The sequence below is a fragment of the Lithobates pipiens genome, unplaced genomic scaffold, assembly GCF_037356315.1.
Source record: "Lithobates pipiens isolate NorthernLeopardFrog02 unplaced genomic scaffold, aLitPip1_a1.2 Scaffold_30, whole genome shotgun sequence".
NCBI lineage: Eukaryota > Metazoa > Chordata > Amphibia > Anura > Ranidae > Lithobates > Lithobates pipiens.
This window is the reverse complement of record NW_027507791.1, coordinates 83,680,684-83,694,309: the sequence shown is the minus strand read 5'-3', so window position 1 is coordinate 83,694,309 and position 13,626 is coordinate 83,680,684. Positions and strand designations below refer to the sequence as shown.

General features: G+C 44.4%; 1 protein-coding gene across 2 annotated transcripts in view; it reads left to right on the top strand.

Moving 5' to 3' along the window:
* Positions 1-11,581, top strand: part of RPAP1 (RNA polymerase II associated protein 1) — a 143,514-nt gene extending 131,933 nt beyond the window's left edge. For both annotated transcript variants that reach the window (XM_077464519.1, XM_077464518.1), the window contains exons 23-25: positions 6,411-6,587; positions 9,409-9,465; positions 10,907-11,581. In XM_077464519.1, the coding sequence (XP_077320645.1) occupies positions 6,411-6,587; positions 9,409-9,465; positions 10,907-11,053 (381 nt within the window). In that variant the 3' untranslated portion in view covers positions 11,054-11,581. The remainder of the gene's footprint in view (positions 1-6,410; positions 6,588-9,408; positions 9,466-10,906) is intronic.
* The last annotated feature ends 2,045 nt before the right edge of the window (positions 11,582-13,626 follow it).

The following is a 13,626-nucleotide window of genomic DNA, read 5'->3' as shown; positions in this document are numbered from 1 at the left end:
AACACCCGGCTCAGCCTCTCAGCGAGCCCCTGAGAGCCTGACCAGTCCACTCCATCCCTCAGGGAGCCGCTGTGAGCCTGAGCCGGCTGCTCTGCCCCCTCTATAGCCCAGCGCTCCGGTGGGTGAGGAGGGGGCAGAGGAGAGAGCTGCTGACTTACAGTCTGCAGCTCTCTGCTTGGGGAGCTGTGAGAACCGATTGATCGCAGTGTTTAATCGCTGCTATTCTCAGTTTAGAGGTGCCGGGGGACAGGGGCAGCATGGGACGGATGCTGCATCCGCCTAGGTAAGTATGATCCTGGGAAAAAAAAACTGATTCCAGTACTTCTCTTTTAAAGATCGTTACCTGGGATCCTAGCTGAATTTTAAGTGCAAAACAGAGATATGTGGCACTCAAGTTGGTACATCGACATGCTACTAATCAAGCAGGGATACCTCTGAAGATCACTTGGAAGCTGTCATTTCATTGGAGCTGAATCTCAGTGCTCTGTCTTATCTAGTGTTCACAAGTAACTTCCCCAAGTTCCCATCTGGTCCGCCGGAAATCTCTATGGTAAACATCCGAGGCTGGTGAATCCTGTCAACGACTCACTGATGGAAGCGGTGAGTCAGTAGAAGCATCGTAGGTCGGTGGGAGGAGGGGGACATCCCCTCTTGCCGCCTGTAAGAACGATCAAGCAGTGGAACAGCCACTATGATCTGTCTTATGGTGTAGGGAATTGCTGGCTGAAAAGCCGATATCTGAATAATGCCTGTAGTTGCATCATTCAGATATACCCGCACAAAGTCAAGGACGTCATATGACGGCCGACGGGCGGGAAGTGGTTAATTAAAAGTAAAGACTGAATATAAGTCTAGTTAAAAATATTCTCTTCCTCTTTCTACCAATTATGCATATCGCTTAACCCCTTCCCGCCGAGCGTACGCAGATATGCGTACTCGGCTTCCGGGGGGTATCATCCCGGTACAGGTGCGGGCATCATCCCGGTACCGTCTTTTACAGCGGGCGATTGGCTATCCAGGCATAACAACCGATGCGGCTAATGCGGCTAATAGCCGCTCGGCTGTTATGCCGGAGGAGCGGGAGGGGACGTCCCCCCCCTCCCGCCGCCTCCCGCCGCTGTTACCGGTGCTCCCGCTCGATCGGGAGCACCGATTGCGTGTCCGATGGCTCCGGCCGCTGGGGAGGAACTGGAACGAAGCCGTAATCGGCTTCGTTCCAGTCTCCTCATAGTAAACACGGAAGCGACGTCATGACGTCACTTCCCGTTTACTCGGCTGCCAATGGCGCCGGTTTTAAAAAAATATCCGATATTCAGAATCGCCGTTTTCGGCGATCTGAATACATTGAAGTGTAAAGGAGGGGTGGGGGGTCTTTTAGACCCCCGATCCCTCCATAAAGAGTACCTGTCACCACCTATTACTGTCACAAGGGATGTTTACATTCCTTGTGACAGCAATAAAAGTGATCAAATTTTTTTTTTTTTTTAAACAATTTAGTAATTTTAAAATAAATAAAATAAATAAAAAAATAAAAAATTTTTTTTTAAAGCGCCCGCCGTCCCCGCGAGCTCGCAAAGCAAAGCAAACGCATACGGCAGTCGCGCCCGCGTATGTAAACGGTGTTCAAATCACACATGTGAGGTATCGCCGCGATCGTCAGAGCGAGAGCAATAATTCTAGCACTAGACCTCCTCTGTAACGCTAACCTGGTAACCGTAAAAAATGTTTAAAGCGTCGCCTATTGAGATTTTTAGGTACCGTACTTTGTCGTCAATCCACAAGTGCGTGCAATTATAAAGTGTGACATGTTTGGTATCTATTTACTCGGCGTAACATTATCTTTCACATTATGCAAAAAAAATGGGATAATTTTACTGTTTTGTTTTTTTTAAATTAATGAAAGTGTACATTTTCCCAAAAAGTTGCATTTAAAACACCGCTGCGCAAATACCGTGTGACATAAAATATTGCAACAATCGCCGTTTTATTCTCTAGAGTCTCTGTTAAAAAAATATATATAATGTTTGGGGGTTCCAAGTAATTTTCTAGTAGAAAATATGGATTTTAACTTGTAAACACCAAATTCCAAAAACAGGCTTAGTCATGAAAGGGTTAAAAAGGGTCAGTGTAAATACTTTTAATTTAGTCTACTTCATTGTGGTCACGTGATCCAGCAGCAGCAAACCCATGGCAGTGAGAAGCTGCTGCAGGGGAGGTAGCACCGATAACTGAGCGGCAATAGAAGTCGGTAGGTGACGTTGCGGCTTTCCGATTTCAGCCCTGTTGTTGAGCTCTCCCTGACTCGGGGGAGCCGCTGCTTCTAGATTACATGACCACGCTGACATGGATTAAAGAAAAGATATTTACATTGATCTCTTCTATAAAGAAATGCAGCACAGATGGGAACATTTTTATTTAGCCTTTACTTCCACAAAATTGTAGGGTGTAATGTCACCTTCGGGAGGATAGGACACTGGCACACAAAAAACTATTTAGGCCAGCTCAGGATAACTCCTGTTGTGGAAATTTTATGAAGCTGTATTTTAATATGTATTCTCATAGTGTCTCACAGTGTTAGTTCTCCCGCAACCCGCTCTAAAGAGATGACTGGGGCAGACTGACGCTGGTTGAGATCCCATCCGTTAGGTAGTAGTAATCTTCCTGAGCACGGAGAGAGGTATTTGCAGAGTGAGGATATGTCTGCCGGCGAAAGGGCCCATGTGTGATGCACAGACATTTGTCTGGGGGGTATGTGTTCGCTCTGCAAACACATGATCGGTTTAGCGGATGTGCACTTGTCACCCCTGTATGCCTAATCAACATATTTGTGGTGCCATGATGTACACCTGCAGATAAGCTCCCATCAGTAGGAACAGTAGTCACTGGTGGTTTTATAAACTCATATCCTTGTTTGTTCACATCCTGTGGAGGAAACGATTGGCTGTTGGAGCCAGGACATCCTGTTTGTGATTTCTTTTTTTGTCTTTAAATAAAAGAACCAGTGAACTGCTCGGCAAGCGGCCATGCTGAGATGAGGACGTAAGCATGGTCATGTCTGTTTACTGGGGGAATGCGGGAGACATGGATTAAGTAACATGCATTATACCATTAGACTGAAAGGGGCGCGTGTTAGCGGCGGTGAGGTTGATTATAGCCAAATCTCCACCACACTCCTCCCATTACCAGTTTTATTGCTGGTATCCTAGGAGGTTGGATGTCATTTAATATAATATTATTATTTTTTTCTAGCATTAGTTTCTTACCGTATATTTTTCATCAGTCAAAACTCTTCTCTACATTGCTACAGCAGCTTACTCTTTTTGATTGCATCTCCCCAGTGTGGTCATTCTCAGCCTGACTTTTGGAGTACAATGTCCAGACTGGGCTGAACATTGGGGAGGGGAGTCTGGAAGTAACCTTCAGCGTATGGGCTCTATGTGGGGTGGAACTGTTCTGTTAAAAGCTAGCTGCGGAACACTTTCCAGGTCCAAAGCTGCTGGCTTTGTCTCAGACATTGCCCTGTCTCTGAAGACTCACTTAGGCTGCTTTCACACTGGGGCGGGAGCAGCGTCGGCGGTAAAGCGACGCTATTTTTAGCGGCGCTTTACCGTCGTTTTAGCGGCGGTGTGCGGGCGCTAGCGGGGTGGTTTTAACCCCCGCTAGCGGCCGAAAAAGGGTTAAACCCGCCCGCAAAGCGCCGCTGCAGCGGCGCTTTGCCGGCGGTATTGCCGCGGTGTCCCATTGATTTCAATGGGTAGGAGCGGTATAGGAGCGGTGAATACACCGCTCCTTCACCGCTGCAAAGATGCGGCTAGCAGGACTTTTTTCACCGTCCTGCCAGCGCATCGCTCCAGTGTGAAAGCCCTCCGGCTTTCACACTGGAGTTAAAGGGGCCGGTTTTTTTCAGGCGTTACACAGGCGCTATGTTTAGCGCTGTAACGCCTGAATACCGCCCCAGTGTGAAAGCAGCCTTAGTGAGTAGCCCAGTCGAGCCAAGCACTACAGATACCCCTGTTACTTGGGTTGCCTTGATTCCCCTTTGCAACCAAAGGGGTTGAAGCAGTTGGACTGAATGCTGATATCTTCTGCTGGATGGCATGTCACTGCTCTGTGTGCGCTCTTTCCTGCCATACAGTCTGCATTCACACCTGAGCATAGCATCTTTTGCGTGGTTTTATGTGCGATTTTGGAGAGTTTTTATGTGGGACTGGTGCATTTTGTAGTTGCCGTTTTTGGGCTGTGGCATTTTTTTATTAGCCAGTAGAGAAAACTATTATCTGTTGCAGGACCTATGTTACAAGTGAGGAATGCCAGATGTGGACCTTCTGGCCTCCATTGTTGGCAAATTGGACAGGTTTGTCTCCAGCTACAGGGATCCTCTAGCAACGCTGTAATTATGTGGTGGCTTAGTTGGATCAGTACACCTGATTTATGCATTACCTGCCCTGAAATTTCTTACTGGTCTACTTCACTGGATTGAGGTGGAGGGCCTTTCCGGTGATCCTTATTGTTTTGAAACAGCCCAGGTAGATATGTTATGCTGGCCTGGTAAAATTCCTTGCAGATGCTCTTTGGGCCCTACCAAATCATCTTCTGTCCCAAGGACTAATTTGGCCACCTTGTTGGCAACATGGCTGTTGAAGCCCAATTGCTGATGAACAAGGACATGAGCATCCCTGACTCTAATTCTTAATATGCTAAAAGCTAGGAAATCTAAATTTCACAGGGTCTATGATTGGACATACTTCACTTGGTGTAAGTCTTGGGGCTTCCCCCCCAAGAATTCCTTCATGGGAAGAAATTTCTCCTTCCTACAGCTTGGTCTGGACAAGTGTCTGGCTCTTAACACTATCAAGGGTCAGGTTTCTACCCTTTCTATTCTATTTCAGAGTCTTTTGGTCTTTTTTCTTTAGTTAAGAGCTTTGTACAAGGGGTCTCTCATGTAGCTCCCCCTGTCTATTCCCCTTTGACTCCATGGAATCTGAATCTAGTTCTCTCTGCACTTCAGAAACTTGTGTATGAACCCATTAGATACAATGTAAAACAAAACCAAAGAAAATTCCCAGCTCAACTCACCAGCCAGCCTGCTACTAACCAAATTAACCTGTTTGCATTAAAACAGGGGTTTGGTTGGCACACATTTGCAAATACATGAATACGCTGCGGAGGCCATGACAAGGCACCCCATTTTTATCTGCAGTCTTAACTCTATAAATTTTTGAGCGCCTACATAGTAGAAGCACATGCATTATAATGGATAGGCAGAGGACCAGTGAGCCTGGAAGGAGCCCCCCCTTCTTAAATGCACAGGGGGGCACCCCTGTCTATCCATTTAAATGTGTGTGCTTCTACTATGGAGGCTCTCAATAATTTTAGTTAGCTGCGAAGACCAGCTATAGTTGGGGGCAGTGGCCATTTGTTTGTACCATTAAATACAGTCCTCTCCCTACTTTTAACGACAAGGTGGTGTTTCCCAACTCTACAAGGTGAGCATATGAACTTGTGGCCCTATCCTGCAAGGAACCTTTTTTTGTTCTGTATATGGGACAACATGGCGCTAAAGCCCAGGGAATCCTTCAAACCTACCGTATGTACTAAATACTTTCTGCCTTTCACGTAAACCAGTACATCATTCTTTGTCTGGTTCCATTTCACCAAAAGGAATTTTCCCTATTATTATCTGGACGTGGTTTGGATTGTGCAAGTCTGTCTCTCAGCCCTTTTAGTAATCCTGGATATGAACCCTGTAAGGGTGCTTGTGCTTCTCGTTCCACCATCTCTTACTTGCTCAGGAATACCATCATCCAAGGTTATGGTCTTAAGGTAAAAGGTTCCAGACTTTCCTGTCAGTGCACACTCTACACGATTTCTGAGTGCTCCTTGGACTTTACAGCGTCCCACATTTGCAAGACTATTGCCATTCACACATTCTGTAAGGTCTACTAGGTGGACACTGTGGCCCCATCTGATGGCAATTTCGGGTGTAAGGTCCTTCAGGCGGCTCCATTCTCATGGGCATTTAACATTTCTTTGCTTTGTTGTCCATCTCTCAGTTGGACTGTTTTTGGATATCCCTAAGATTAAAGATTTCCTGTGTTCCTCAATAGGCAAAAAAAGAAAGTTAGATTTTTTTACTTGCCATAAATATACATTTCTTGGAGCCCATTGAGTGACTTAAGTTACACTGTGTTTATGATAATGTATTTGGTACAGCTTTGCTGAGGCATGCAAGTAGTGGGAGGGGATATATGGAGAGTGTTCAATCCTGCTGTAAGCGGCAGTATAAGCCAACTGTAAATACTTCTGTGTCTCTCAATGGACTCCAAGAAAAGCATCCTAATCATTTTAAAATCCCATAGTCTATGTTGTGCTTTCCTAAAAAAAACTTGACATTGTTGTTTTCCTTTCAGTTTCCTGTTCAACTTGATCTGTACACATCTCCTCCTGAAGATAATTTGAATCTACTGCGCCTCTATTTTCGGACTCTGGTAACGGGAGCATTGCGTCAGACTTGGTGCCCTGTTCTTTATGTCGTGGCTTTGGCTCATGTGAACAGCTTCTTCTTTTCACAAGACCATGTATCTGAGGTGGGAGAAGAAATTGGACCACTTTTTTTTTATATATATATATATTATAAAATATTTTAAAAAGGATAGGTTCACCTTTCTAGAAAAAATAAACACTCATATTTTTGCAGAAAAAAACAAGTGCATTTATAGTTTTTCCTGCAGTAGCTTGGAAAACATTGCAGTCATGATCAGTCTTCTGCAGAGAAGCCCTGCAGCTTTCTGCCTGTACTTTCATATGGTCTTACTGTTTGAAAGCTGCAGGGCCTGTGAATAAATTATGAGAGCACTCATCAATGCCCTTGCAGTTCATTGAGAACTACAAGCTGTCGGCCACGGTGGCCGATGGTACTTGTAATTCATTCATTTACAGGAAACTGTGAATGAATAATGCAGTTGCTGGAGGAGATTCCCCACTGAGGGGGTTATCAGGGGAACTGGTGGCAGAAGCTGGAACATGTTACATGTCCCCCCCCTAAATACGGGCGGAACATGTTACATGTTGCAAAAGATGAACTTAGTCTTAGTCTAATGAAAAAATACAATATCTTAAATAAATTGGATACTTCAATGCCATAAAAGGAGAGTTTCCACCTTGTACTGCCTACCTGTAAACAGTGCACTTAACAATATACAAATTACTTTAAATAAATAAAAAAAATACAGTTCCAAAGGTCTCTTAGTGTAGCATTTAGTTTGGATTTATTTTTAACCACTTAAGCCCCGGACCAATTTGCAGGCAAAGGACCAAGCCCCTTTTTGCGATTCAGCACTGCATTGCTTTAACTGACAATTGTGCGGTTCTGCTACGTGGCTCCCAAACAAAATTGGTGTCCTTTTTTTTCCCCACAAATAGAGCTTTCTTTTGGTGGTATTTGATCACCTCTGCGGTTTTTATTTTTTACGCTATAAACAAAAATAGAGTGACAATTTTGAAAAAAATTCAATATTTTTTACTTTTTGTTATAATAAATATCCCCAAAAATATATAAAAAAACATTTTTTTTCCTCAGTTTAGGCCGATACGTATTCTTCTACATATTTTTGGTAAAAAAAAACAAAAAACGCAATTAGCGATTATTGATTGGTTTGCACAAAAGTTATAGTGTTTACAAAATAGGGGATAGTTTTATAGCATTTTTATTAATATTTTTTTTTTACTAGTAATGGCGGTGATCAGCAATTTTTATTGTGACTGCGACATTATGGCGGACACGTCGGACATTTTTGACACATTTTTGGGACCAGTCATTTATACAGCAATCAGTGCTATTTAAATGCACTGATTTTTGTGTAAATGACACTGGCAGTGAAGGAGTTAACCACTAGTGTAGGTGTTATGTATGACATTATGTGTTTTTTCTATTGTAGGGGGGCGTGCCTTGGTATGTGACATCACTGATCGTCCTTCCCTATAAAAGGGAACAGACAATCGGCGGCAGCCACATTAGGAAGCACGGGGAGAGGTTTGTTTACACAGACCTCTCCTCGTTCTTCAGCTCTGTGACCCGACCGCGGGACACAGTCTGGGATATTCTCTTTGGTGTCTTCATGGTTAGACTTTTTGCCTTGCAGTGCTGACGTAATTCAGATATATAGGTAATTTATTTATGTAGTAGTATGATCTCCTTTGAGTTACATGGGTTTACTTCAGGTGCTTCAAAGTCCTTACACAACCCAGAGACTCACTGTTTATATGGTTAATTGGTGTCTTATAAAAAGGATTTATTTAAAGCAGGAGTCCCGCAGAAAATTTATTTTTTTTAAAAGTAAGCAGCTACAAATATTGCAGCTGCTGACTTTTAAAATAAGGACATTCACCTGTCCCAGGGTCCAGCGATGTAGGCACCCGAGGCCAAACCACCCCTCGGTCCTCGGATGCTGCCACAGCCATCTTCGGTAAGGGAATCAGGAAATGAAGCCTTGTGGCTTCACTTCCCAGTTCCCTACTGCGCAGTGCAGTCCGAATGGTCCCTGCTGTCTCTGGGACCCGTGTGTGTCCCAGCAGACAGCACTGCGAGACAGGAAGAGGCATCGACTCCCGTGGGAGTCTATGCCCAGAAGTGGGTGCAAATACCTGTCTTAGACAGGTATCTAAACCCCCCTCCACCGTGAATGGTGCCAAATGTGACACCAGAGGGGGGAGGGTTCCGAAAGGCGGAGGTTCAATTTTTGTGTGAACCTCCGCTTTAAAAGATGGCTACAATTACCTTTATACAAAACATGACCAGCTCTGTGTACTACAGCTGGTTAGCGGTGGGGCATGCATGATGTCTTCACTGGTAGGCCACTTCTTGATGCAAATTGTCATCAACAAAACGTCTTCAGGGGATGGGCCGAGTAACAGACATCACGCATTGAGGAATATAAATAGCGCCTATGCCAGCTATAGAATGAATAAGTGATCATTATCTACAAATGAGCACACCTGAGATTACCAATGTGTGCCTCATTGAAGGGCTCATGAAAACACAAATTAATGATGCGCTGGCAACAGCGGCATCTTGTGGAATAAAAAGAGAACTAACATAAAGCCGGCAACCTGCTGTATCTAGAAAATTACACCAAATGGTATCAACAGTACATCCCTAATACACTGCGATTCACATAAAATCAAAAATTGTATCCTGGATGCACCAAATATAGAAATTCAACAAAACACAACATAAGAAATGAAAATCATTTAAAAATAACAACAAAGGAGGAATAAATGACAAAATAGAAAATAGGAGGCCAGTTCGAAAAAATCTAGCCCCTTAGAGGAGTGGAACGGATTATCATAAGCAATATGTAGCCATTATTAATAAAACTCTTTATAAAGTCTGACTGTGGTGTTTTGCAGGAAGTTGATGCTGCAAGGAAGAGCATGCTTCGAAAGACCAATCTACTGGTGGATGAGGTATGTCACATACAGCTGTGCCCCTCTTATTGCTCTAGTAGCTTGTGATACAGAACATAATAGATTGCCCGACCTATGGCCATAAATGTCCTATCTTGAACTTTTTAAAGCCCATAGGGTCATTGGTGAATGTGTTTATGAAGCCTGTGCCTGGAAGTATGTGAGCTGACATGGCTGAACTCTTCTTTAACCACTTGCTTACTGGGCACCAAAACCCCCCTCCTGCCCAGACCAATTTTCAGCTTTTAGCGCTGTCACTCTTTGAATGGCAGTTGCGCGGTCATACAGCACTACACAATTGAAATTTTTATAATTTTTTCTCTATAAATAGAGCTTTCTTTTGGTGGTATTTGATCACCTCTGGGTTTTTTTGTTTAAAAAAAAAAAAATTAAACACTGAATTTAAAAAAACAAAAAAAACTGTTTTATATTTTGTTAGAAAATTTAGCAAACAGGTAATTTTTCCCCTTCATTGATGTACGCTGATGAGGGTACACTCATGGGCACTGATGGGCTGCACTCATGAGGTGGCACTGGTGGGCACTGAGAGGTGGCACTGGTGGGCACTGAGAGGTGGCACTGGTGGGCACTGAGAGGTGGCACTGGTGGGCGGCACTGAAGGGTATTGATAGGTGGCACTGAAAGGCACAGAGGTTGCACTGAAAGGCACAGAGGTTGCACTGAAAGGCACAGAGGTTGCACTGAAGGGTATTGATAGGAGGCACTGAAGGGCACTGATAACTGGCACTGATGGGTGGCAGTGATGGGCACTGATCGGCACTGGTAGGTTACACTGGCACCACTGGTGGGCATTAGGTGGCACTTGTGGGCACTGATAGGTGGCACTTACGTACTGTGGGTACTGATTCGTGTCACTGGCAGGTGGTACCGGTGGGCACATATGGGGCTATTCCTCTTCGGGACCGACGTCCCTTCAAACAAAAGCCGGTGATCGGCTTTTTTCTCCTCACGCTGTCAGCATGAGAAGAAAATAAAAATGATTACGATCTTCTGTTTACATCTCATTAGCAGCTGTCATTGGCTGACAGATGATCACATGGTAAGGGGTCGGGATCGTCTCATCGACTCGGGTGATCACAGCGCACGCCCTTCAGGGGGGCGTGGCGAGCCTGCAAAGGGGAGGATGTCTATTGACAGCCTTCTGGCAAAGCAGAACTGCGCTGCAGCCGTCATACAGCCATAGTGCGGATCTGAAGCAGTTAAAATGCTAGTTGCTTTACTGAAAAACCAATAACTTCACTGCATTCTGGTTCACTGTCTTGTGTTCCTTCATTGCTATTTAGGAAGTGTTGGGTTTTAATTAGAACTAGGAAATAACTATTTTTTTCCCTCTCATGCTCTGTTATATCTAATCTATACAAGTCAAGTAGATGACCCTCCAGACTGCACTGAATTATTTTTGTCATTCCTCTCCTTTAAGAGTCTCAGGAAGCATCTCCTGTACTTCAAGCAACCATCCAGAGACAGCCCAATAGGCTTTGAGATGTATGATGAGCTTCCTCCTATCAGGCAGAAGTATATGGAATTGGTGACAGAGAAGCCACAACAGACAAAAGAAGCAATGTAAAAAACAGCACCTACTATGAAGCTGTTGTCAGGTGTTCTCACACTGCACAATCCACAGGGTTGCTGTGTTCTGGGATTTTTTTAAGGAATAGAAGGAGCCAAAGTGACTGAATCATCCAAAGCATCTGTTGGTGAATCTTCACGAGATCCCAGCCTCGATAAAAAGCCTTACAGCCATTCATTGCAAATAGTCATTCTCTAGATTTAATAGTTGTAAGTAGTCCAGAAGAAACACACTGAGAATTCTTTCACCCCTGAAGCTATATTTTGTCTGAAACACTTATCCCAGAAACATCACCATCTCAAGGTGTGACTACATGTTCATAAAATGCAGACTGTGCTCTTGGTGGAAATTAGCAGTGGTGTTGAATAGACTGCTTTCATGTATATTAATTCTGTCTCACAGCATGGTTTTCTCTGCTGTAACTAGGTTATTTTAAATGAAACCATCTTTATGTGATGTAACTGAATATATTGCTGTATAAACCATAAAAATAAACTTATAGTTTTGGTATTGTTTAAAGAAAAACTGTGTTGAGAGGAAAATACATCCTTGATTGAACATGTTTGACCCCTTTCACAAAATGGACGGGGGACCCGCTCTAAACCTCCATTCTCCTCTATGGAGCGTTGGGTGTTAACGGACATGTGTCCATTTACACCCGCCTAGATCCAATCCAATCAGCTAAAAAGAGACAGATGGGGATCCATTCCCCCTCTGTCCAGTGGATTGGATGGCAGTCCGATGTAAATGGACAAGTGGTTTGTTTACATGCAGCTGCCCATAGTGGTCTGTGTCCGGACCGGACAAGGATCAGTCATCTGCCTGTTCAGCAAGGGATCAGAGGCCAGATGCCCTGCTGAGCAAACAAATCTCGGTCGCAGTAAACCCTGTGTTAAAGGGGACTTAATTGCCTAATTATAATGCTGAGCCCACAGCTTCAACACTTTGACCCAGAACAAGTATGCCGATTAGGAATGCCTACTTAATTTGTGGCATGTTTGTTCCAGATCTGTATGTTGGAGACTATTTTATTTTAGATGGAATCGTCAACAGGACACAACTGAAAGTATTCTTATATTGTCATAATAAACAAAACGTACACTTTCTTTTCATACATCAGGGAACACAGAGCCATAGTAGTTATTATGTGGGTTATAGGGCCACTGATAGGTGATGGACACTGGCACGCCCTTAGGCAAGAAGTGCACTCCCTATATAACCCCTCCCACTACTGGGAGTACACAGTTTTTTCACCAGTGTCTAAGGTGTTGGTCACGAGTAAAGATGTGCTGTGCTAAGCTCCACTGGAGCAATCCTTGCTGGGGCTAACCATGCTGAAGGGATCCGTTCAGAGTGTCCTTTCATGGGCCTAAGGAATGGTACCCAGGCTTCGTGTCCGAAGAAACAAGGTTTTGCTTGCGAATGCTTCTCTTTTTAGAGAGCAGTACTTTTTGGTAGTAAGACCATAAAGTTTTACTGGCAGGGTGCTGTTGCAGGTCCAGGATTGTGGGTAACCTCTAGGTTCCCCTGTTCCTGAAGGTTTCGGAGCCCACCGTGAAGAGTGAAGATTGGATTTATCTCAGATAACCCTGCAGCAAGGAAAGGTAAGTGGAGATTTTCTTATGAATTTCTCCTTTTAAGTTATAATGTTGCCATGCCTATGTATCACCCCTGGGGGCTGTATTGAGCACTCACCACCTGATGCTGGAAACAGCTCTGTGTCAGAAGCCTTCATTCCTCCCCTCGTCCAGCCACAACAAGCAGATTCTCTGGTAAGAAAATGGGGGACTGGTTCTCCTCCTGCATCCCTAATGTTGAAATTAACCCCTTCGTGGGACCTATATGCCGAAAGCATTCCTTTAAAAAACAAACAAATAAACCGCGGGGCCGCTCAGCTGTGGTTTTTACCACCCCCCGCCGCCATGTCAGCTGTTTGCAAGGCGCCTGAAGTCCGCCGCTCGTGTGGGAATAATGCAAGATGGGGGGGGGGCCTAATTAGCGCGGGGGCAGGGCTAACGGTGCCAGCCGCACGTGGAGGAAGTTATTAAAGCACAGTGTGTGTAGCTGCTGTTGGCTGTGGAGGGACACATGAGCAGGAGGTGACTTACTTCAGGTTTGGTGACAAAGGCATTCCCTTTGACACATTATTAGTTTACCAGGCTGGGTATTAATAGCAGCTTATAGCACTAGACTATAACCTAGCAGTGTACATTCTTTTTGGTAGTGCCTCTGCTTTTGTGCTTCAGGCTATGAGTGGAAGAGGGACCAGGAACTCCTCTAAGTGTTCTAAAGGGTCAATGCTTTCACAACAAATTAAATCCATTTCCAAAAGAATGTCATCCTCCTCTGAGAGTGATGCGGCTGGTCAGATTGAGCCGTCAGGGGACACTGTTGTTGCAGCTGCATTAGACACTTCAGTCCCTGTATATAACACACAGGAGGTTTTCTCTTCTACCATTTGTAATTTGGAAAAGAAGATTGATGCTATGATATCTCTCCATAGTGGATCTAAACGTAGCAGATACCCATCCAGTGCTCAGGACCCTCTTATTGAGGTGCAAGGGGCAGGG